At 40.5% G+C, this 25,433-nt stretch overlaps 1 protein-coding gene across 7 annotated transcripts in view; it reads right to left on the reverse strand.

The window, feature by feature from the left end:
- Positions 1 to 1,044: 1,044 nt before the first annotated feature.
- The window catches only part of RACGAP1 (Rac GTPase activating protein 1), a 33,243-nt gene continuing 8,854 nt past the window's right edge, over positions 1,045 to 25,433 (reverse strand). For 5 of the 7 annotated variants that reach the window (XM_082352419.1, XM_082352420.1, XM_082352417.1 and 2 more), the window contains 16 exons: positions 21,159 to 21,247; positions 14,941 to 15,143; positions 13,781 to 13,917; positions 12,756 to 12,825; positions 11,033 to 11,086; positions 10,270 to 10,350; positions 9,377 to 9,494; positions 8,762 to 8,892; positions 7,941 to 8,105; positions 6,649 to 6,744; positions 6,363 to 6,561; positions 4,543 to 4,648; positions 4,235 to 4,367; positions 3,985 to 4,120; positions 2,500 to 2,608; positions 1,045 to 2,189 (listed from right to left, as the gene is read on the reverse strand). In XM_082352419.1, the coding sequence (XP_082208545.1) occupies positions 2,114 to 2,189; positions 2,500 to 2,608; positions 3,985 to 4,120; positions 4,235 to 4,367; positions 4,543 to 4,648; positions 6,363 to 6,561; positions 6,649 to 6,744; positions 7,941 to 8,105; positions 8,762 to 8,892; positions 9,377 to 9,494; positions 10,270 to 10,350; positions 11,033 to 11,086; positions 12,756 to 12,825; positions 13,781 to 13,917; positions 14,941 to 15,143; positions 21,159 to 21,243 (1,899 nt within the window). In that variant the 5' untranslated portion in view covers positions 21,244 to 21,247 and the 3' untranslated portion in view covers positions 1,045 to 2,113. The remainder of the gene's footprint in view (positions 2,190 to 2,499; positions 2,609 to 3,984; positions 4,121 to 4,234; positions 4,368 to 4,542; positions 4,649 to 6,362; positions 6,562 to 6,648; positions 6,745 to 7,940; positions 8,106 to 8,761; positions 8,893 to 9,376; positions 9,495 to 10,269; positions 10,351 to 11,032; positions 11,087 to 12,755; positions 12,826 to 13,780; positions 13,918 to 14,940; positions 15,144 to 21,158; positions 21,248 to 25,433) is intronic. The other 2 variants (XM_082352416.1, XM_082352418.1) reach the window with 1 other exon arrangement.

The following is a 25,433-nucleotide window of genomic DNA, read 5'->3' on the forward strand; positions in this document are numbered from 1 at the left end:
TCCAAAGCCCCTTCCATAGATCTCACATCAAGGGAGCATAATTTAATTAAGAAAGCCCTCGAAATTCAAGCTGTTCCACATGAAGTACTGTTAAAGAAGTTGAAGGTTGGTACACATTTCCCTCTGCCGATATCAGAATTATTTTCATGGCTAAGGTCTCTTGGCCTAGCCCAAAAACTGAGCAACTGGCTGCCAACATTTGACACACAGGACCATTTCCTTTTTCGTTAATGGGCCATCAGTTCCTGCATAGCGTCATCTTGCCTTCACTCACATTATACGATCCATTTACTTCCTCTACGTTAGCGACTTAAAATGCACCTTGGGGAGACACCACAGAACAGCAAATACGGAGCCAGGCCAGCACTAGGCTTGCAGAGACATAAGAAAGGAGATGGCATCTAGAACAAAGTTTAAAAAAACAACAAAACATAACAGGCCTGTGTGTGTGTGTGTGTGTGTAAAGGGGGGTAAGGGGAGACAGGACCCATCTTCTGTCAATTTGCTGAGGCAGATGGGCCCTGCTGCGAGAGCTGCCACCTCCTGGGAAAAAAGCCAGTAGGTTGCCTCCTCTCTCCTCTATTAAGCCTGCCACTGTTTACGTTCAATCTCAGATACATTCTGTTCACCAGCCTCAGAGTTCCAAGTGCAGGTGCCCTCAGTTAATCATCCCAGCTCACTCCGGAGTCACTTCCAGCAGTGAAGGATGTTCCAGGCAGTGAGCCAGACAGAATCGTTTGGGTTGTTGCTGTTGTGGTTGTTTTTCTGCACCATTCTGGTCCCTAAAGACTTGTTTAAAAAGTTTGTTTTTTGTTTAAAGTCGTTTCTTCAAACAAGAGGGTAAGAGGAAAAATCTAGGACTTCAATTTGGACAATGAAAGAGACTGAAACGAAGAAACAAACTCCTTGTGGTGGTGAAGTTGGGAGAAGGTGGTGATGGGGGAGGGGAGAAATGAATGATAGACTCAGGACACTTTGAGGAAAAATATTCCTAAAAAAAAGGAATTTAAGGTTACCTTCCAGGGCAAGAAAACCAACCTCACATTCATTTTGAAAAAACTATTTACTTTTTTCCAAATATTATTCCAAATACATGTTTTACAGGCCACTATGGGTCAGAAACATTCTCTAAAAGAAAGCATTTTGATAGACATTGGAAATAATTTTAATAGAAGAAAAAGCTCATATTTATCTAGATGTAGCTATGTTACACAGGAAGATTTCAGTATCCAAAGTGCAAAGACAAAATAACTGTGGCTTTTCTTGCCACTCAAAATATTGACAATCCTCCCTTATAGCCTACTCTTAATTGTTAGTTGGGTACCAAATAGATGGTACACTGACCTTTAGAAGCAGGGCTTCTAAATGGACAAGGGGGTGGGGGGTGTCAAGCATCAGAATGAATTCAGTTTAAGAACAAACTGGCTTTGAGCCCAACCAAACCCAAAGTCCAGCCAGAGGCCCATTAGAAATAAATATAAATTGTAGTATCACTTTTACAAGGTTGTACCACTTAACACTATTAAACCTAATCAATCCAAATTAAAGCTAAGCACACTCCCATTATTAATTCAGTCCTCACCGTACCCCATTTCTATGAAGGCTCCGTGTTATAGCTCAGTTCATAATGGGGGAAGGGCAATTTCCAAGTTCTCGAAGGAGCCATCCTAAATCTTCTGTCAAAACCTTTCTTTACCCTGCCCTCCCACTCCCCACCCTGAGACAAGTCAGTCTTACCAAAGAGGTAGGGCTTCTACCAGTCTCATGGAAATTACATCAGAGAAAGGTCATTACATGAGAGAATTTGGCTTTAAGCCAAAGGGACGTACCCCCAGCCCCCAAAAGAATCACAACGAATTTCATACCCCACTTCTACCCCGTAAAGATCTCCCATCTAAAAGCTCCCAATGACAGCACAAGGTGTTGATATTACACTACTTGAGGAGAAGGAGATATATATAGTTTTCATAAAGCCCCCATGCACAATTAAACTTGATTAAAAGCCTGGAGAATGCTAAAAGTAGTAATGAGTACAGGAGGCTGCAGAGCAGAGAGTACAGGTGCGCCCTTCCTTGCAGTCAGTAAATGCTGGCAAGTAACAGGAGACGTGACTTCACTTGAGCAATGGAGAAGCAAAAAAGTTGCCTTGTCGTCCTAGGTTGGTGGCAGACTTGCTTTTGCTCCCAAATCTAAAGAAAAAGAGAATGAACTGGAAAAGTATTCTATAAAAAATGATAAATAAACAACTATAACATTATTTGACATAATCAATTAAAGTAGGAAACCCTCAACAACTACTCTGTAAGCTACTATTTGTCACCTGAGATGAGGGAGAGGAAACAGTAAAGACCTTCAGACCCTTTTTAAAAAGAGGCTTTTAAAGTCGAGCTGCTAGCTAAGATCTAATTCAATTTTTCTTTCAGTAAGCTTCAGCATGATGGGAAAGAAGTCTAAGGAAGCGGTCATTGTTTATTTCCTGAGCAGACCAATTTTGCATACCTGGGAGTGTTCTTGGTGAAGGTGGAGCGGACTCTCTTTGACAGGGAGCTGGATGAAGGAGTCTTGAGGAGCTGATGCTCAGGAGTGGTCACAGGCCCCAGTAAACTCACTTCAATCAAAGGCAAGACATATTTTTAAAGGAAGGGAAAAAAGAAAGCACTCTTGCAGGCAGCCAGTATTAAGCTGAATATCCTGTGAAACACTTAAGAGCTAAGGTTAGAGACCTAGCAAAGTCCCAGAGGTCATTTTTGTCATCATTTTATAACACACCAGTATATTTTTTGAACTATGCAGGCAACTGCTCAATGAGTAGCTGACATTCATTTTCTGAGTTAAGCCATTCTCACATTCATTTTCTGAATTAAGCCATTCTCAAACTCCAAACTTCACAAATCTAACATCTATTTGATTTTTCCCTATACTAGAAAAAACAATATGCTCCCTTAAAAAGGAACTTGCAATAATGAAAGAACAGGTCTCTGAAGCCAGTGAAGTTGGAATGAAACCAGCCTCATATATTTTTGGTGGCAGTACAAACTGGCAAAAGCCTTTAAAAAATCAAGTTGGGGCTTCCCTGGTGGCACGGTGGTTAAGAATCCACCTGCCAATGCAGGGGACACGGGTTCAAGCCCTGGTTCGGGAAGATCCCACATACCGCGGAGCAACCAAGCCCGTGCACCACAACTACTGAGCCTGCGCTCTAGAGCCCGCGAGCCACAACTACTGAAGCCTGTGCACCACAACTACTGAAGCCCATGCGCCTAGAGCCCGTGCTCCCCAACAAGAAAACCCATCGCAATGAGAAGCCCATGCACCGCACGAAGAGTAGCCCACACTTGCCACAACTAAAGAAAGCCTGCGTGCAGCAACGAAGACCCAATGCAGTCATAAGTTAAACACATAAATAAATAAATAAATAAATTTTTAAAATCTATATTAAAAAAAGAAAGAAATAAATCAAGTTGGTAAAACATACCAAGAAATAAAAATGTTTAAAACCTTTAATTCAGTAATTCCCACTCCTGGGAATTTATCATTAGGGAAAAAAAAATGGTATATACATATAATGTTGATGGCATCACTATATGTAATTATGAAAAGTTGAAAAACAACATCAATACCTAATAGAATAAGCAAATTCTAGTTTACAACCATAAAAATGATAAATAAGATCATACAGTAACAGAGAAAGTTCTCACAAAATGCTAAGTAAAATAAGAAATAATTATATCTAAATTATTCTATCTATATTTTTTAAAAATATCTATATGGGTAAAGAAAGAAGGAGAATATGGAAAAGTGAAAAAAAAATTAGGATGGAACTGTACAAATTTTTCTTTAATGTTAGAATTCTCAAAATTATTTTAATTTTATTGAAGAATATACATTTCAAACAGCTCTAGCAAAGGCAAGGAGAGGGCCCCCGACCAAAAACCAGAGAGGGAGTCAGGCCCTTTAAAAAGCACACCTTAGGCCTTACCTTACCTTTAACATCTGGGGTCTGTGGTGTTGAAAAGGCATTTGAGTTTTCGATGACATGCATGGGGTCAATGTTCTCTTGTTCCACCATCATGAACTGACTCCAGTATTCCAGGGGTAGTGAAAGCAGGCGCTCTACCACCTAAATGCCACCAAATATGTTAGCAAACTTCCAAAGCTCAGGGCTTTTACCTCTCACCATTCTCTCCTGTTATGTTACACAAGTTCATGTATATAGACATACATGCTTGCTTACCTTGGGTTGACGCTTGATGTCCTGTAACATTATCACTGGATCTGGATTGGGCACAGCATGGGCAACTATTGTAGGGCCAAAGACTTTAGCCAGATTTGCAACATCCATTTTAGTGCTTGGGCTCTGAGCCACTCTAAGTAAAAGAGCATTAAATTAGAAGACTTGTCCCTCTGCTTAAAAGCAGACCAAAATATAAGATCTATAGGAAAACAATTCACCCCTCACATTCCCTCCCTAACACCCAACCCCATTCTCTTCCCCTTGGCAAAATTCCCTGACTCCCAGAGACAAATTTCTGCTCTACTCACCTCTGCAAGTGAATCATGAGGAAAGCTAATGTGTCTCTGTTGGCCTGGGGCAGTTCACCAACAGCCTGGTACATGGCAGCTATGCTGTTGTCCTCATCTGTGATTTCTATAAATGAAAAGAAAGTACCAAGAGGCCTAGACTTCTTTCCTTTGACAGCGGGCTTCCCAGATATTGATCACAAAGTCTCATCTATACAGTAAGCTTCTGAAACTTCTGATTAAGTTCATGACTGCATCAGACTCTAGTTTCATTAACAAGCAGGATACTGGCCAACAGCTCAATATTAGAAATCAGAACTCTTAAAAAACCAGCTCTTGCAGTTAGGGAAAGCAGCTGGAAACTCATGTTTCCAGGAATGCAGACATATAAGTGCAGTGACTACAATTATTAAGAAGGTATTTGTTCACAAAACATGTTAAGAGCCTACTATGTGCCAGGCACTGTTCTAAGTGCTCAGGATCAAGCAGAACTAAACAAAAGACCTTGCCTCATGCTACCAGAGGAGTCAGTCAAAAAGCAAATACCTATCAGGCAATGATACATATAATAAATAGTCAGGCAGGCAAGAAACTAGAAAGTAATGGTAGCTGTTCTTTCTGACAAGGTGGTCAGGAAAGGTGTTTCTGAGGACAAGCTATCCAAAAAGAAACCCGAAAGGAAATAAAGGAGCAAATCATGCAAATCACTCCAGGCTGAGACAACACACATGATGGCCTCGATGGGAGTAAGCTTGGTTATGTTCTAAGAACTGCAAGAATTCCAGTGTAACTAGAAAAGAAGAAAGGAGGGGAAGGGTGTTGAAAGAAATGTTGTTGCCAGGACCCAAATCATGTGCGGTCTTTGGGGCCTGTTAAGGACTGTGGATTTTATTCTGAGACTTTTGGGAAGACTTTGGAGAATACTGAGGACAGAAGGGACATTACTTAACTTAAATTTTAAAAGGACCACTCTAGCTTCTGTGTGAAGATTATACTGTAGAGGGCAAGAGTAGAAACAGGAAAACCAGTAGGTTCTTACATCACTCCAGGGTAAGAGAGGTCAAGATAATAATAGGAGTGACACATTTTAAATTTAAGATATATTTACAGGGCCTTTGTTGACATGATTTGCCAATGGATTAGATGTTGGGCATGAGGTAAAAAAATCAAAGATGGCTCCAAGTTCAAAAGGACAACCTAATTGTGATCAAATTTTCGACTGATGTGGTGTACTGTTAGTATTTTTAATTTTTAAAAATACAAAAATAGGTCTGGTTTTCCTTTCAATTTAAATCTGCTGTTCCGAAAGTAGAGAGGGAAATCCTATCTAGGTTTGAGTAATTAGTAATAAAGATGGTTTCCAATTAAAAAAAAAAAAAAAAAGGACAACCTAAAACTTGACCAAAAAAACAACACAAAGCAACAACAAAAAAACCTGTTAGGATCCTATACAGTTTAGACAGGAAGAGGAGATAGGCAAAGGGAACATGGATATAGTTATTCATCCATCAAAGTATTTGAGCATCTGCTATGTTTCAGGCACTGTACCAGGCAGGGGATAAAACAGGAAACAGAAAAGTCAAAAATTCCTGCCCCCATGGGACTCACATTTAAGGGCTTTTTGTTTTGTTTTTTTAAATTTATTTGGCTGCACCGGGTCTTAGCTGCGGCTGCTGGGTGCAGGATCTTTGTTGCGGCACGCGGAATCTTTCAGTTGCAGCATGTGGGATCTAGTTCCCTGACCAGGGATCGAACCCAGGCCCCCTGCATTGGGAGTGCGGAATCTTAACCACGGGACTACCAGGGAAGTCCCACATTTAAGTATTAAGATCTGCTCTTACCTGCTGCTTCCATAAAGGTCTTGTTTAGCCGAAAGGTCAGAAGGGGTTCTTTGAGGTTTCGAAGGAAGTCTTTCAGGAGGCTACAGATAGCATGGATGTCATCCACTTTGCTGAGGAGGGGTACAGTTTTCACTCTGAGGAATTTCTCTTTCAGCTCTTTTACTGTCCGGTCACAGCCTGAGATCCGATACAGGCCTGTCTATTATCAAGATGACACTTTCAGTTAAAAACCTCTTAATTACTGACACAAGTAACAAATTCACCCTCTCCAAGGGTGGACTCTTACCTCGGTCAGCCCTCTCTGCTCAATCTCATTTACACAGTGGACAACAATTGAAGGGATCATTGGAGAAGTCTGGGACACATAATCTGCCAGCATTCCCTGAAAAAGGCGAGTTTAAAATTAGTATTTACACCACTTAGACCAGCAGATGAAGACCAATGGAAAGAGCCATCCCCAGACTAATATTCAGGCTGGGACATCATGTTTACTTTTAAATTCCTCTTCCCAAAGCATGTATTAAAACAAAGACTCAATTATTTTCCTACCTCCACACCAGGACTGATTTATGGTCACATATACCACACTCTTGCATGAACAAGTAATAAAAGACCACTAGCTACAACTCTGTCCCTGCTCCTCTTATAGTCAAGGACATCAGAAAGAAAGCAATAATGAGATCACAGGTATGGAGTATAATATAAACTAATTTATTACTCTAAAAAAGAAAACCTTTTCTATACTGTAATTAATCTTAGTAAGAAAAATTATTTAACACAACTAACTCACAGTTGATCATGACACAAACCTATCTGTAGGAGAGAACTCCATGGTTCTATATTAGAATACAGAAAATTTGTAAAAAATTACATGCATGGATAAGAACTCTAAAGAAAAGTAACCTTTGATTTGCTGGAGGCTGGGTAGCAGCATAGCCATTTTGTTTTGATTCTTGCTAATGTTGCTTATAACAATAATTTCTTAATCAAACTTTAGAAATAATCTAATCTTAAGAGCATAGTATGGAATATCTCTAACATAAGAGAAAGAATATTCAAAGATGAAATTACATGATGGCTGGGATTTGCTTCAAAATAATTCACTGAACAGGGTGAGGAGGAGGAGATGGGGGTATTAATAAATCAAGACTGGACACGAATCAGTGATCGTGGAAGTTGAGTGATAGGAGCTAGTGTTAGTTATACTAATCTCTCTACTTTTGTATAAGTTTGAAATTTTACAAAATTGGATGGGATGGGGAGGGGAAGGAGGAGGAGGAGGAAAGGAAGGGAGGGGAGGGAAGGGAGAAGGAAAAAAGGATGAAAACAAGGAAAGGGAGGGAGAGAGAAAGGGGAAGGGAGGGGAGGAAAAGGAAGAGGAATTTGGTTTAGAAAGGTTACTAAACAGACAGACAAACCCAAACAGGATTCTGCTGCAGGTTAACATTTTATAATTTCTATTCATTATTTGTGGGAAAAAATATATGTGGCATCATTAATTTTTGAAAAAAATGACCTTAAGCTTTTAAAAGCTAAAGAAGCCATAACACAGTGATGGCTCCCACAGGTCATACATACTTCTCCGATCTTGACAGGTGTCCCTATCAGGGTAGGAATGCAGGGAAGGGGACAGCGGTCCCGACATTCTGGATGAGAGACCACACGACAGTCTCGACACTTCAGAGACAGCTTGCCAAATTTTATTCGCTTTCCACATGGTACACAAGATTCCGGTTTAATAACCTGAGGATGAAACAGGAAGTGGTATGAATTAGAAAATTATCATCATATCAACCGATGTTTATTAAGGACTTAGCATGTGCCAAACAACTTCCTCATCCCTTTACACATATTTACTTGTGTAATTCTCACAATAATCCTAGAGAATAGGTTTTGTTTTTTTTAAGATAAAGAAACAGAAGCAAAAGGAGGCTAAGTAACTTGCATAAGGGCATCCAGCTGCAAGGGATCACTGTACAGTAGTGGAAAGAATTTGTTGGCAAGGAGTCAGAAAACCCCCATGTTAACTTTGCTACTTACTATCCTGTGGCTCAAGCAAGTCACTTAATTCCTCTGAGCCTCAGTCAGTTTGCTTGGGTTTTTATGAGTAAATCAAGTGGGACAAAGTTAAAACGTGCCATGTTCAAGCATGAAATGTAAATACACATCACTAAAAAGCAACAACTGCTTCTGAAAAGTTGCTTTCTTTTAATTTAATATTACTCACAGAATGGAAAGATACACACCCTCTGTAACCCTGGAAAGCGGGGTAAGAAGGAGGAAGGAAATTCGACATTTAACTTTATAACACTAAAGTATTTAAATTTGTTGCTAGTAAATATTACTCCCACAATTAAAAAAGTAGATGTGCCCAAGAGCAGCAGCAATCCCAGATTTACCGTCTTAGAGACAAAGTCATGCAGGCGCATCCCTCCATTGCTTTGTGGAGTGTTGGAGCCGTCTGTGTCGGTTTTTGGCTCCGGCTGCCTGCTGCTCAAGGTGGAGTCACTGTTCCAAGGCTGTAAAGAACCTAGAAAGCAGGCAACTCTAAGCTTTGTGTCTTAGGTATTTTGTTCCTTCTGAATTTTTTTTTTCTTTTTGTTGCACTGCATGGCTTGTGGCATCTCAGTTCCCCGACCAGGGATTGAACCCGGGCCCTCGGCAGAAAGCGCAGAGTCCTAACCACTGGACCGCCAGGGAACTCCCCCTTCTGGATTTTTACCCCAATTTTAATATAACTGGTAGATAACCAGTAATCTGTAACAATAATCAGAAGTGAATACAATGGATATTCAAAAAACTGTTTCCAGAGAAACAAGTTATATAGTGGTGTAGGCCAGGTTAGCAAGCCAAAGGCAGGGCATGACACAAACAGTGCTGTGGCCCTCAGTAAGCAGCAGTAAGAAACTACCCAAAACATCCAACCCCTGCCTCATGAGGGTTCTAAGAAACCAATTCTCCCCAGATTTTACCAGTTGTTTTACACAGGCAATTCAGCCACAAACCCAGCGGACCTGTTTTCCTTCGGCTCCTGGTCCAATATGGCACAGTCTCAATAGTGGACACAGCTTCAATGGGCCCGCCATCATTGGGAACAGTCACTGTAGTTTTTGCAACTATGGATTCATTTCCCTGAAACAAAGGTTGTAATGAGGGAAGGATAAATCTAATTTCCCCTCTACTATAGGTGTTTTGGAATAGCTAAAAAATACCTGAGTCTCGGTCAGGACTTAAGCCCCCAGCCCCAAACACTCTTAAAGTTGAAATCTCATACTTTCAAATAGAAATACAGGTCACAGGAACATACATACAAGCAACTAAGAACCACACATAAAGCTGACAGCTGTTTACTACTCTATTCATATGGATGATAAGGATCCTATTACACAGAAAAACTTTCACTGAACATCTCTCTCAAAATAACACTGCAATGTTGACTTGGGATTTTTGATGCTTGGGGCCACTAAACTTTGATGTGTTCAAGACCACAATTCTCTTGGCCTGGCTATTCTTTTTTTTTTATTTATGTATGTATGTATGTATGTATGTATTTTTTTATTTATGGCTGCGCTGGGTCTTCGTTGCTGCGCACAAGCTTTCTCTAGTTGCGGCGAGCGGGGGCTACTCTTTGTCACAATGCGTGGGCTTCTCATTGCGGTAGCTTCTCTTGTTGCGAAGCACGGGCTCTAGGCGCGCGGGCTTCACTAATTGTGGCACTCGGACTCAGTAGTTGTGGCCCGTGGGCTCTAGAGCATAGGCTCAGTAGTTGTGGCACAGGGGCTTAGCTGCTCTGCGGCATGTGGGATCTTCCCAGACTAGGGTTCGAACCCGTGTCCCAGGGTTCTTAACCACTGAGAGATTCTTAACCACTGTGCCACCAGGGAGGCCCTGGCCTGGCTATTCTTACCTGGTCTGCTGTGGAGCCAATGGAACGAGTTTTCTTTACAGGTCCGGGGGGACCATCAATGAACTGTCGGCTACTAGAACGCTAGAGATGGGGCAAAAACCAAGAACTTTAGTGCCAAATAGAAGATCTGAAGCACAAAAGATAAAATTATTCCATTGGATAACTTGGATGTAAGCCCTAGGTACCAGGACTGCAGGAAATAACAATGTGCACTCTCTCACTGCCTATTTCCACATGAAGCTTAAGTTGTACCAACACAAAAATGCCCTCAGTGCCCTAGAAGAAACAAGCAAGCTTTGGAAAAATTTAGATGACAGCACCAGAAAAAGTAGAGTGTAATCCTATCTAAGGACATGAAGTCTTTGGAAACATATTAAGGACCCTAAACAAGCACAAAGATAGATCTCTGTATATCCCATTATACACACATTTCATCTGAAGCTTACATCAGAGCACAAAAGTCCTGCATAAAAATTCATATGACAACTCAAACTTAAATATATCCTTTTACTCTCCATGAATGAACTGAGAGCAGCCCAGAAGAGTGAAACAGGACGGGATCCTGTCCTGAGTTAGGACATCAAGGAACATCAATTACTGCCCCCGCAACATGGATTCTCTTGTAATCTGTGTTTAACAACAGCTAGAGCAACATGTCAGGAATGCAGTACAATGGCAACATTTCTGGAGAAAACTTTTATTGTTACTTTGTAAAAACAAACAAACACAAAAAACCCCCAAAACTAAACAAAACCATACATACCCTCTTTTCTCTCTTCTTCAGTTTAAAAGTCTTTACCAAAGAAGAATCCCAATCCTGTTGACAATTACACTGTATTAATTTCTTTCTTTGGTTAGTCCTCCCCTAAACGCTGTACAAATAAATTTACAGAGAATTTTAAAGGCCTCTTGAGTCAGAGTACCTAACTCACAATTTGGGGAGACAGAAAGGGAGGGTCTCAAATGTTATAGCTATAGAGCTGTAGTAAGTTAACATGCTTTCTTTCCAAAATTGAAGCTATTATAATAGAATCAGGAATCAATACCACAGAGGCAAGAAAAGGTTAAAGGATCAACTTCTGTCATGATTATCTTCAGCCCGGTCCTTTATTTCTGATTATTTTTGTAATTAGTTTTAGAACTTACAGAATATTGGGCACTATACTGCTGGCATTAGATGTGAGCCTTACTCTTAAGGGACTGCTATCATCTAATCAGATGTTCTGTACAATGTAGCCACTTTAAAAGTTCTAGTTTAGGTTTTACATCTCTCAATCATCCCTCCTCCTTGGGCCCTAAAAGACATTCATGTGGACACTGAAGAATTATTTGTCTTTCACTGTGGTCTAGTTTCACTTCACTCATTTTAACCATTTGCATTCATTTTTAGTAGCTACCTATGACCTCCTGATCCTGATAATCCCCGAAAACACAAAATCCAAAAACAGTCGTATATAGCTTAGCTAAATAAATTTAACCTCTCCAATTTATGGTCAAGTAATTTTAGCTACTGGTTGTTTGATTCAGCTTCAGTTACAACAGATATCACATCATAGGTCTAGCTCTAAAATCAGCTAGTAGTATATTCTAGTTTTATTACATATCCCAGACTATGTCATTCCTTATTTCAAAAAGGTGATACCTAATACTAATATCTACAAAACGGCAATTATTTCCCTAGTCAAACTCTGACAATTTGGACATAAAACCCTGCCTATGTAACAAGTAGTTGTCATTTATTTTGCTATCATCAGAAAACCAACTACTAATAACCTCCTGATTTATTGTTTTGTTTGCTAGCTTTCAGCCAGTAAAACAGGAGAGATACATAAACCAATAAACTACAAGTCTCTGGAACATCAAAGATTGAAATATCAGGAGATGACCTTTTATGGAGAAACACCACCATAAGTTACAAGAAGGGTTCTGCCCCACAAAAGCAGGATAACAAAGAGCTTAGACAGGTGAACCACTGTTCATCAAAGCATTATCTCGTGCCTGGAAACTTTCATCAGTCTTCTGGCTGAAGTTTCAGGGCACTGGTTTCCTTCTAATTGTGAAGTATGTCTAAGTTTTCCTCAAGAACCAATTTAATTTAGAAATAAGGCACAAGTCTGTTCTCCCCAAGAGCAGCAAATAAACCCTGGCTGGATAGAGTCTTGCTAATTATTATTATTATTTTTTTGCTAGCTGGGGTTTTAATAAGTCAAGATGTAGTAATCAATTAATACAGGCAGTTCACAGATCCGTTAAATAAATTTAACCTCATGCCAAATCCTAAATTCTATATTCTCACTTCCAAAATTAAATATATAAGCCAGTCTCTTACAGCTTATATTTATATTTTTAAATGCTAGTCAGTATCTATAACATATCAACTAATAAAATAGTAATAAGGGAATTTCAGAAGAGAGGACAGGAGAGAGGTTCCTGAGGGAGCAGGGTTAAGAAAAATAGATAACTCTCAGAAATCAAGTGTTCATTACCAGCGATTCATCAGTCTTGTCAAAGCTGATATCCGATAAAATGGAACCGGATTCATCAATGGTTGACAGTCTAAATGAGTGAAACAGTAGTGTTAGAAACAAGACTGGAAAGTAAAATCCACCAACACCAGAACAAGTCACACTTGTCAGGTAACATCAGCTATTTCACAGTAGCATCTTCCCTGTGGAGATAACTACAAGCTCAAACCCTAGCTGTGGTGGGTTGCTTTTTATGGTTTTCATGGGGGACTATGTGCGTGTGTGCAGGAGCACACATGCAGCACAGTTGCTATTTTCAGCTAAGGCCTTATAACAGAAGTTGAAAGTTACAGTCAGGGGTATGGGTGCTATTCCCTGCTGAGTCTGTACTACAGGCTACTAAAAATTCACAAGGCAGATGAGTGAAGTTTAATTTGATCCCAACTGTGGTTGCTTTCTACAAGACAGAGTATTACCCAGCATTAGCTTTTTAAGAAATGAAGCCTGTACATCTTGTTAGTTATAAAGATTCCCCATAAAACAACCAGGCAACAAAATAAATAGCTCTAAAAGAGTGCTGACCTTTCCCTACGTATTGTATTGGGGGTGTTAAATTGAAAGCCTGGTTGAGACTATTCTAAATAGCGATGCAGTGGAACCAAAATTATTGTCTGGTCTTGGCTCACAGAAGGCCCTTCCAAACCAGAAGAGCTACGAGAGCTCTCTAGAGAGTAAACACTGCAAGTATTGCTGAACTGCCACTTCCACCTTTAGGTTTCTTAGCAATGTGCAAGATTAGTTATTGATGTGCAATTCAGCATCAACATCAAATTTTACCCATGATGAAACATCCTAAGGAAAAATAAAAAAATAAAATAAAGAGGGAGGCCTCTGCGCCTTTATTTCCCACACACCCTTCCTCCAAAGTCTTTTTCTGCTTTATTCAGCACATATTCCAGAAGCAGTATATCTAAGAGTTTAGATAACAAGAACTTATGACAGCTGTGTTGCTTATGATCAGATAACAACAGATGCAGTTCCCCCACCTTTTGTTCCCAGCATTGCCGCTGGATGGTTGGCCTCTGTTGAGAAAAGCCAGAGCTGATCTTTGCTCCTCGCTTAGTTGAATGCTGCCAGATGTGTCACACATGAGCATCTCTCGAATCAGCTGAATCTGTCTTTCCTACAGACCAAAGAGGAGTAAAACACCCTAACTAACCAGGGGAGAAAGCTTCACCTCAAATTTATGGGACAGGCAGACCAGAAGACATTAAAATACAGCATTATGCAAATGAGCCTTCAGGAAGGCTGCTACACCAATAGCATATTAATTCACATCAAGCCCAGGTTGTGTCTCCGATTTCTGACTTGTAAAATGAACTCCATCTAGAATAGTGGGGTTTCTGCTACAGGACTTTTGGATCAAACCGCTAATCCAAGAGAAGACAGTACTGCAAAATGAGAGTCCCAAAATAGATTTCACGTAGCAAAAACACTTTAGTGTCATCTAATTAGGACAATTATTGGCTTCTTCTACAGATCAAAGCAGCCACCCACCTTTCTAAATGGTGGAGCAAAATGCATTAAAATGGATATAAAGCTGTGATGCACTGGAACCAGACAATTTGAGCTTACTGAGGCATCTAACACTGTACCAAGATGAATTAGTCCCTCCTAGCAAAGGCTTGCCTTTGTACCATGACCCACCCTGGTACATCAGAATGATAGTGCTCTATGTTCTAGTGTTCACATTGGCTGAATACATCTATCCCTTTACCCTAAATTAAGAGCAGTGATAAAGGAAAGACTTAAGAGTTGTCCTGCCTATATCAATGACAAAGTACTAGCTATTGATATCTTATATGAGGATGTTCTAGGTAGCACTTATAATCAACAATGAGACAGATCAAATATGCTAGGATTTCTCTGCCTTTCCCCCTAATTTTAATTCTTTAAATTCTCATTTGAAATCTGTCTATTAAGTAAAAGTTTCAGGTCTAAAGGAGAAAAAATTTTTTTAATTTAAATTTCAGCCTATGAAGAATAGGATTCCTTGGCTGCAATTTCAGCTCCAATCATAGACAAACTGCTTTTAGTTCTTTAATGCAGAAGAAGAAACTGGGTATATCTGGGCAAGTGGAAACATTATCCGTTGATCTTCCCCCATCCCCACTGTCACAGTTGTAGCATAAAAAACAATACACACCAGCTTTTCACAGTCAGCCTCAGCTCGCTGTCTCCGTTTGATCTCTACATCCACCTGATTGCGTGCATGCTTCAGCTTAACATCCAGAGCACTACGCTCAGTCTCTACTTTCATCAAAAGATCCTTGTATTTGCCCAGCTCGTGATCTGTTCTCTGCCACTTTTTACGGAAATCTTCAAAGTCCTTTGCCAACTGGATAAATTCTAAGAAAAGGGGGAAACTTTAATAATTCAAGCACCAAACAGAGTATAAATGCTCTAATAAATGAGTCCTCTGGTTAGTTTTACTCCAAATGCATAATTAAGGGACCAGCTGAACTATGGGCAAATCCATCTGAAAATAACCAGGAGTAGATCCTGGATATATGTTCATCACTCTGGATGAGAGCTTTGTGGGGAGCAATTCCTATTTCAATAGGCCAGTTACTTTTGGCTTAGCCAGTGGCATCTGCTATGGAATAAGTAAGTCATTAGTCACCTGGCTCCAGATGTAACACTAACAGTGAAAGCTCCTGAACAGAAGGCAATGAAAGGGGATACCTTTGGGGCAGCTGTCACCCACCAGGACAGTTACAGCTATAAAACAAAAACAGCCTCCTTTAGAGTCACGCATTGCTGCGCCAGAGAGGCGTTAAACAGCAAATTCAAATGTAACTGCTGTAATATGCTCCAGTAGATACAGATTAATATTACAGATGTCTAGGCCTACAATTGCATTCAGCTATATAATTATACAAATACTGATTTGAAAGTAAAGAGCCAATTTGCTTTTGCTGTTTAACACAGCCCTGAAGGGTATGTAAACATTCCAGTTGGAAAGACAGAGGAAGAGAAGATCATACTAGCTTTGGGTGAGTCACTGATAGAGGAACATGGACTCTTTTCAAATGTCTGCAAAGAAAGTATCCCTTCTAAGGCAGCACCTCAAAGCATGATAACCCTGGTGGCATCCGTTCTTATCACCTGTTACCGGCAAAGACTATTCTATAATGCCTTACTATTCTAGTTAACCTCAATCTACCCCTAAGCTTCACTCCACCAGCATCATGGAGGAACTTTCCAAGGTGTACATCTGCTGCAGGTTAAACTAACCCAGTTTACAGCTGAAACTAGGCCAAATTGCCAAATTCACACAAAGCTAGCAGATTCTCAGGTAGTAAGGGCACTTCTCCCATTTGAATTTAACCTGAGAGCACAGAAATAATATAGTGCTTTTTAAAAGCAATTTTAATAATTTGACTAAATTTCAAACTTACAAATTAGGATAACAATTCAATCTAGAGAAACCAAGTCTGACACATAGGGAAACAGGTTTTTAGTAAACAATCGATTTTAGCAAAACAGGATATTATGACCTAGTTATCTTAGACAATGCAAATATCAAGAATCTCAAAAAATAAAATATATTATTACAAAATTCAAATAGTTTTAAATGATATAGTGGTTTAGTTAACAGTTTGGAACACATTACTAAGGGTTTTTTTCTCCTTAACTTAAACAAAAAGAAAACAAGCAACATATCCTTTTGCAAATTTAACTATTTCAAAATTACAGATTCATAAGAAAAAATTAAAAACAAGAGCTGGTTCTTAGCCATGTTTACTCTCGTGATTCACCAAGCAATGCACTTATTATTTGTGTACTTCTCGATGTATGTGATACTTCCATTTTAAAGAATAAAGAACAGGAAACACACTTTTCAACTACACAGTCTAAAAACTTTCTAGCTCCACACTGTGGTCAATTAAATGTTTCTAAATATAGTGTTGCCTACACACTCCAGTATTTACTGAATTGAAAAACAATTTTGAGAATGAAAAGATTTTCATTTGACCTAATTTTGCTGGCTTGCTTGTTCCTTAGGATACTCCTTGAAAAGTCTTATTAAATTGGGGTTTTAATTCCCATTCATCGTTAATTGGCATATGTTACAGGTCTAACTGAATTGGATAACAGAACTGAAACCAAATAAACTATCAGTTCATTTCAAGGAAGGAGTTCCTATTTTAATAGTACAAATGGTTAAATTACTAGTTTAGTTTGTTAGACCAAAACCAGAGCATTTGCATACATGACTAAGATATTACTTTTATGTACAATTCTGTTACGAACTAATTGTGCTAGCATGGGTCAAAAAGGCACTTCGGACCATAGACCAGGAAAAACTTTGATGTTGGAGATCAATAAACACAAATGGCATTTTTTTGGTCAGTGTGTGAATCACAATTCAATTTGGTACTAGCCTCTGTCATGAAGTATACTTTCAAAAGGTTTATTAAATTCAAATTGTCTCTTTAAAAAAGTTATGTGTATATTAAATTACAAAATGCATCTATCAAAAAGGAGAAAGGAGAAGGGAAATTTCCTTAAAACAAATTAAGAATAACCTTAGATCCATTAAAAAAAAAATCAGGACTTGGTTCATAGTTCAGCAAAGAGATTAAAGCAGCTCCAGAAATCCTGTTTTTTTCAGCTCACTCCTGCTAGGGCCTTTGTACAGGCTCTTCCTTGTCTTTCTCACTACCCTCTAAGCTTCTTAAGGGCAAGGACCCTGTGTCTCTTCTGCTTTTTTATCCCCAGGGCCTTACACTCTACCCAGCACATAGCAGGCACTTAAATGTTCAATGAATGACTGAACAAAATTGCTGTTCAGATCAAATTTAAACTCCAGGCATCCAGGCCCACCTCACCAGTCTGATCAAACTTCCCATCACTACCCAATACCCTCTTTCTAGCTAAACAAATTTGTCCCTGCCCCAGGAAAGACCTGTGTTCATTTCTGTCTTCTCACTTAGGATCAAGCTATGCTCTCCAAATGGAATGCCCTACCTACTCTTCTTATTTTTTTTGGCTGTGCCACGCAGCTTATGGGATCTTAGTTCCCTGACCAGGGGTTGAACCCGGAACCATAGCAGTGAAAGCACTGAGTCTTAACCACTGGATCGCCAGGGAATTCCCCACTCTTCTTTATTTACCCATTTTTCTAGTCCCAACTGCTCTATGAATCCTTTCCTAATTTGTTTGCTCCATTTTTCTATACTTCCCCAAAGCATATATTTTTATACTTGTATTATCTTCTGTTTCATGAGACAGAATCCTGTCTCTGAAAGTTAAATACCTTAATCTTCTTGAAGACAGGCACCATGTCACATACACTTTAGTATCACCTACTGCATATAGCATAGCACCAACCTAGTATGGTGTTGGCACACAATAAGCACCTGATAAATATTAAGTTATATTTATTCCTGATTTACACACCAACGTCAAAAAAGTTCAGGCGTCTCATGATAAAAATAGAAGATAAAAATCATGTAGACTGGGGAAAACAAAGATAAAATATCTAGGCTATTGAAGTCATTTTATTTGAATATTAACTTTCACTCTGATCTTTCGGTAACCTTGGACTTAGCTTTAAAAAAAAAAAACTATAACTATACAAAAAGGAGAAAGAGGGGGCTGGCTTCCTTGGTGGCGCAGTGGTTGGGAGTCCGCTTGCCAATGCAGGGGACACGGGTTCGTGCCCCGGGCCGGGAGGATCCCACATGCCGCGCAGTGGCTGGGCCCGTGAGCCACAATTACTGAGCCTGCGCGTCTGGAGCCTGTGCTCCGCAACGGGAGAGGCCGCGACAGTGAGAGGCCCGCGCACCGCGATGAAGAGTGGCCCCCGCTTGCCACAACTGGAGAAAGCCCTCGCACAGAAACGAAGACCCAACACAGCCAAAAATAAATAAATAAATTTAAAAAAAAAAAAAAAAAAAAAAGGAGAAAGAGGAATGAAGTTATTATGATGAAAAGCAAGAGTAAGGAGTCAGGGGACACGTAGGGATGGGAGGAATTCCTAGGATCTAAGAAGAGGACAGACTGGGGTGGTTGCAGAAAAGGAGATTCTAGAGTCTAGAAAACACTAAGCCACTTTAGTTCCTCAAAAGCCAACATTCCGGGACTTCCCTGGTGGTCCAGTGGTTAGGACTCCACACTCCCAATGCAGAGGGCCCGGGTTCGATCCCTGGTCAGGGAACTAGATTTCACATGCTGCAACTAAGAGCCCACATGCCGCAACTAAGACCTGGCAGAGTCAAATTAAAAAAAAAAAAAAAGCCAACATTCCAAGTTAGCGATTTGGAGAGGGGACAAAACGTACCTCTGGGCTTCCCTGGTGGCGCAGTGGTTAAGAATCCGCCTGCCAATGCAGGGGACACGGGTTCAAGCCCTGGTCCGGGAAGTTCCCACATGCCGTGGAGCAATGAAGCCCATGCTCCACAACTACTGAGCCTGCGCTCTAGAGCCCACGAGCCCCAACTACTGAGCCCGTGTGCTACAACTACTGAAGCCCGCATGCCTAGAGCCCATGCTCCGCAACAAAGAGAAGCCTCCGCAATGAGAAGCCCGCACACCGCAACAAAGAGTAGCCCCCGCTCGCCACAACTAGAGAAAGGCCGCGCAGAGCAACGAAGACCCAACGCAGCCAAAAATAAATAAATAAAATAAATTAATTAATTAAAAAAAAAACCCAACGTACCTCTATTTTATAACAGAAATCAAGGGAAGATAGAAATTTGCTTATAAAATAAAGGTTCCTGTAAAAGTAAATATCTTGTATTTTGGGTGCTATAATTATTTCAAAAGGTATTTTCACAACTAGTATCTCATTTATCTCGAAATCCTCATGGCAAAATTCCTTTTTGACAGATGGAGAAACAGACACAGAAATAACAGTTAAAAGCCAGCACTAGTTACTAATACTCCAAACCTCAGGTTCCTCCCTCTGCCCCCAAATACTATCAGCTGCCTCCTCCTAGAGATCTTATCACAATCTCTTCCACCCATTTCTCCTTATTTCCATCTTCACAATCACCACTCCAGTTGGGGCTCCCCAGTGCCTCTTTCCTGAGCGATGGCAACCATGTCCTAATCAACCTCCCAGCCTCCACTTCTGATGCAGCCTCCACCTCTGCCAGGGTAACCTTCTAAAAGCACGGCTCTGATTAAACCACTTCCCCTTACTCTTATTCCCCTCACACTCCACACCCTCTTGTCTCCACTCAGGTGGCTGCCCTGACCCTAAATGCCCTCTTTCATGTCTGTCTGTTGGGATCCTACCCTATACCTAATCTAAGGCTCAACTCAAACCCTACTTTTTTCCATAAAGCCATTATTTGCTGAGTGAACCTGAATTTTAAGATCTCTTATTCAATACTCCTCCCCACTAGACTCCAAAGCAATCCATCTTCTGAGATGATGTGACCTCAAAGAGAAGCCTAATTAGTATGCCATCATGGTTACTGAGTTGGTACCAGATGATAGGGTCATGCAACAGCTATTAGAGAGAGAAAATAGAATATTGTTTTGAAAGGCCTGTAAGTAGATGAGAGCTATCAAATCAAAAACATGAATCAAATTAAAGAAAATATTGAATGCCACAAGCAAGACACCATACTAAGTACTATGGAGATTGTTTTTTTCTTTTTGTTTAAGTTTAAGACACAGTTCTTGCATTACTTTTCTACCAATGAGACTGACTTAACAGCAACACCCGCTAAATTAGGTTTACATGAAAACCTGAAATAGGAGAGCATGGTAACACAAAGAAAAGCTGGTAAAGAAAAATTCCCTTACATCACTTAGGTCAGTGCTATCAGCCCCACCTTTCTTTCTCACTAATCTACTTCCCAGAAGACTACTGTGTCACCACCTCCTTTTTCTTCCTAGCTCTCCACCCAACCTCAACCCTTTATTACTAAGCATCAAATAGGTAGATGAAAGCAGATGAACTGTCCCTCCTTCAAAAAGAAACTGTCATTTTTCTCCTCTTCAATTGAAAATGTTTTATAGAACACAGGGAAAACCCAGGATAAAAAATGTAGACAACTACTACTCTAAAGAAAAAAGGCAACATCCTTAGAAATTCAGTAGATTTTGCCCAGTTCGTGATAAGAAAATGAAACTGACAACTAATGCCAACTATTTAGTGAAAAGAGAACCTTGATAATGAAAAAAGTCTGGGTAAAACCCATTTAAAAACAACTACAGAAAAATAAGTGACCATTTAGAATGAGTGTCCATTAAGCTTTGACCATAGATAAGTGACCATCATTTTCTTTTTAGATAACTCAAATGAAAAACAATTTTAGGATTGGAATACACTTTGGCTTTGCAGAAAACCCAAATCTGAAATCTGTTTTTTCTCTTCACACAGGCCAGCTCAGAATGACTTACGGAGTTCATTTCCTTCACTGAGAATCTCCATCCGGCGTGCAAGCTGCTCAAACAGATTCCGCATATTCAGCATCAGAGTTTCCATCTTTCTGCCAAGAAATCAAATATACATTAGGGGTCCTGCCATCTCCCCCAGACAAAAGATTCAGAAGCAATCCAGTACAGTGATCAGTGACTAACATCTGGACTCTTCCACGTGTAGCTACCAGTGTGAGAATCTCGAGCTAACAACTGATGTTTTGTGTAATCCTTATTATAAAAACAAAGTTGGAATGTTTAAGACTCATTTGAAAATTACAAACTCATTTCAGTCCCCTGAATATAACACCCCTTCCGGCCTACTTCTTTTCCTCCACTCTGTAATCACTCTGGAGCTGAGAAGCAATTAGGGACAAGTATGTCAGTTGATTACTAAGTGACCAACGACTTAGTCAAGCCTATCAATATAACATTTTTGCCACTTTAACCCTGCTGCACTTTGGAGACCTTCAATGTAAATTAAAAGGTTTATTTTTAATTTCATCTTTAGCTAGTACCCCTGTTGCAACTGCCTTTTAAAACGCAGGACATGGTCAGCACATTTCCTACCAACAGCGCAGATGACGTCACACAAGTGATTAAGTGGGGAAATTGCCAGCTCAGCAGCTCAAGAATTATTTCTGTAATGCAGGGCTCTCTGCTGGACTGCGTGCAGGGACTATGTCTAATAAATTTATACTAAGTATAGGCAAAGGATTATGTTGTACCATATTCTGGCATCAAGGAGACAATACACCACCTTCACAGTTAGAAGGGCAAAGGAAAAATCATTTGCTACTGTGTTCTGTAATAGTGAATTTCAGGCTTCATATTTCCCCCCGCAAAGACTTGCTGATATTACATTAAAAATGGTGTCCTTACAGGCAGTTCTATTCCAAATAGACTTTAACTGGGAACACTTTGAGGAACTAAGATCTTCAAGAAAGAAAAAACTCAGCGGGATGTTATGAAAATTATCAAGGAAATGAAATTAAAAAATCAAATTTCATTTGAAAATTGAATGTCCTCAGAAACACCATTAAAGGATTCTTCTTATGTTTCTCCTAATCACCCCTTCAACATTCTAGTCCAGGCCCTTTTTTCATGCATCTAAATAAAATTTTAAGAACTCTTTTACGAAGGTTTAGTGATTTTACAATGTTTGTAAGATTGTACCATAAGCTATGAGGGCAAGAAAGGGCAGACAAAACACAAAGGAAAAAGGAATATATAAACGTAAAGATATTTTCTATTAAATGCTACAGATTTATTCATTTGTACTTGTATGATGGTTGCTCTAATAGCAAAAAAGCTTTCAATTCCAAGCTTGGATGCAATATATACATGAATCAGGGCTGGAAACCAAGATTTTCAAATGGCAATGTATCTGTTCCAAGCTACATAATCACGGCAAGCTGCTAAGCAACCAGACCAACAAATTTATTACAAACCTCTTCCTCTAAACTAAGAACAAAACTAAAAGAATAGCATTAAAACTGGTAGGAAGAGATGTGGAAGTCATGGAGATGCCCATGGGTTTTAACAATATGACAAAAAAAGCAAATACTTCTAAGTGCTACAGGACAGAAAACAGGGGCAGGGCATTCAGTAGCCTATTCAAATGATGATTTCCTTTGGCTCCCAATAAAAATGAAAGACAGTGATCAGTTTTGTTTTGGTTTTTTTTTAAACGTTTATTGCATCCAGCGTATTTTTTGGGGGCCGCACCTCGCAGCATGCAGCATCTTAGTTCCCCAACCAGGGATTGAACCCGAGCCCCCTGCAGTGGAAGCGTGGTGTCCTAACCACTGGACCACCAGGGAATTCCCAGTGATCAATTGTTTTATTTTTATTTTTTATTTTTTTGGCTGTGTTGGGTCTTTGTTGCTGTGTGCGGGCTTTCTCTAGTTGTGGCCAGTGGGGGCTACTCTTCATGTGGTGCGTGGGCTTCTTATTGTAGTGGCTTCTCTTGTTGTGGAGCACGGGCTCTAGGCACGTGGGCTTCAGTAGGTGTGGCGCATGGGCTCAGTAGTTGTGGCTCTCAGGCTCTAGAGTGCAGGCTCAGTAGTTGTGGCACATGGGCTTAGTTGCTCTGTGGCACATGGGATCTTCCCGGACCAGGGCTCGAACCCGTGCCCCCTGCAGTGGCAGGCAGATTCTTAACCACGGAGCCACCAGGCAAGTCCCCCCAGTGATCAGTTTTAATATGGGGTATTATTGGTTTCTATCATCTCTGCACTTATCTGTATATTCTGAAACTATAAGACAGTGAGCTCAGTACATAGGAAAACTTCTATCTGTCCAGGAATGCAGAAAAGGAAAATGTGACAGTGCAACTAGGGCACTGAAAACTGGTTATTTAAAAAAAAAAGAAAGAAGGGACTTCCCTGATGGCGCAGTGGTTGAGAACCCACCTGCCAATGCAGGGGACATGGGTTCGAGCCCTGGTCCAGGAAGATTCCACGTGCCGCAGAGCAGCTAAGCCTGTGCGCCACGACTGCTGAGCCTGCGCTCTGGAGCCCGCAAGCCACAGCTGCTGAGGCCTGCACGCGCCTGGAGCCCGTGCTCGGCAACAGGAGAAGCCACCGCAATGAGAAGCCCGCTCACCGCAGCAGGAGTGGCCCCCGCTCGCGGCAGCTGGAGGGGCTGCGCGCAGCAACAGAGACCCAACGCAGCCAAAATATATATATATATATATATATATAAATAAATAAATGGCACTACCCTGAAACACACACACACACAAAATTCAGAGGGTTTTTATGTCTTAAATGACAATACAACAACCTGATTCCTTGTCTCCTTTAAGAGAAATCCCTCATTTTCTCAAGTTCCTCTATTCTTCTTTCCTATTTTCTTTGTGCATACCACTCCCTAGAGTGAGTGCTGTGGAGAGGTACTTTCTTGAAAATACAACCTGATTCCTGAAAAGACTACAGACACAGAGTACCTACCTGTGGACATCTCACCATAGTAACTATTATCTCATAGAACTACCTCGATCTACATTGTTCTCCTATCATGATGCCTAGTACCTAGGAGATAGCTGTTTGACTAAACATATCAAACTATCCCACTTTAGCCATTACATCTCTACAGACAACTCATCCATTTCTCTCTCCAGCCCTCAGCTCTCTCCTAAGTCAATCTTGTAACTCTCAATTTGTTTCGGTTGCCCTGGATGTTGACCTCGATTTTGAGACATCATTCTATCCTTCCCCCACACATGTCATCAACTACTCTACCCAATGACCTACCCTACTCCCTCTCCTACCGACATCCAACTTTGATTTCCTTATTTTTATCATTCTCCCAGTCACTCAGTTCCAAACCTCAGAGTCACCTTAAGTTACTCCCTTTCCTACAGGGAAACCAAACTCTGTGGATTCTTCTCTCATGTGTGTTATACCCAGCCCGTCATCACTTGCAGGTCATTAACACTCACTTCAACTGGCCTCCCTGGCCCCAGTCTTTCCCTAACGACTTAGCTCAATTGGCACTCAGACACCTTATACTCTAATTTAACTTTACCATGTTTCTATCCTATGTCCCAGCTAAACTGTAGATTTGAGAGGAGAAACCTTACATTTTGCACCACTGTACTGCACAAAGACTCAGTATTTTTAAAAAATACTTGATAAATCGAAGTCAGAGAACAAACACATGAACGAACACACACACACACACACACACACACACAAACACACACGCCCCCCCCCCATGATTCTACTGTCAAAAGGATTTCCATTGTACCTGAACATTAATGTTTAATATAGATGAAAACGGAACAGTTAAAAGAAAGGTGAGGGGGCAGAAGCCCTAGGATAAAATTTTAGTTATTCTATTTACCCGTCGTATAACCTTGCATAAGTCACTTAAATTCTGACACACATCTATAAATGGGAACGATAATACTTGTCCTTATTTACCTCACAGAATAATACAAATTAATGTAGGTAAAAGTTTTATACCGTATAAATTGAAACTCATTGTAAGAATATAGGGTATTGGACTTCCCTGGTGGCGCAGTGGTTAAGAATCCGCCTGCCAATACAGGGGACACGGGTTCAAGCCCTGGTCCAGGAAGATCCCACATGCCGCGGAGCAACTAAGCCCGTGCGTCACAACTACTGAAGCCTGCGCTCTAGAACCCACAAGCCACAACTACTGAGCCCGCGCGCCTAGAGCCCGTGCTCCACAACAAGAGAAGCCACCACAATGAAAAGCCTGCGCACCACAACGAAGAGTAGCCCCCAC

The sequence above is a fragment of the Balaenoptera borealis genome, assembly GCF_965194805.1.
Source record: "Balaenoptera borealis genome assembly, chromosome: 13".
NCBI classification, from domain to species: domain Eukaryota; kingdom Metazoa; phylum Chordata; class Mammalia; order Artiodactyla; family Balaenopteridae; genus Balaenoptera; species Balaenoptera borealis.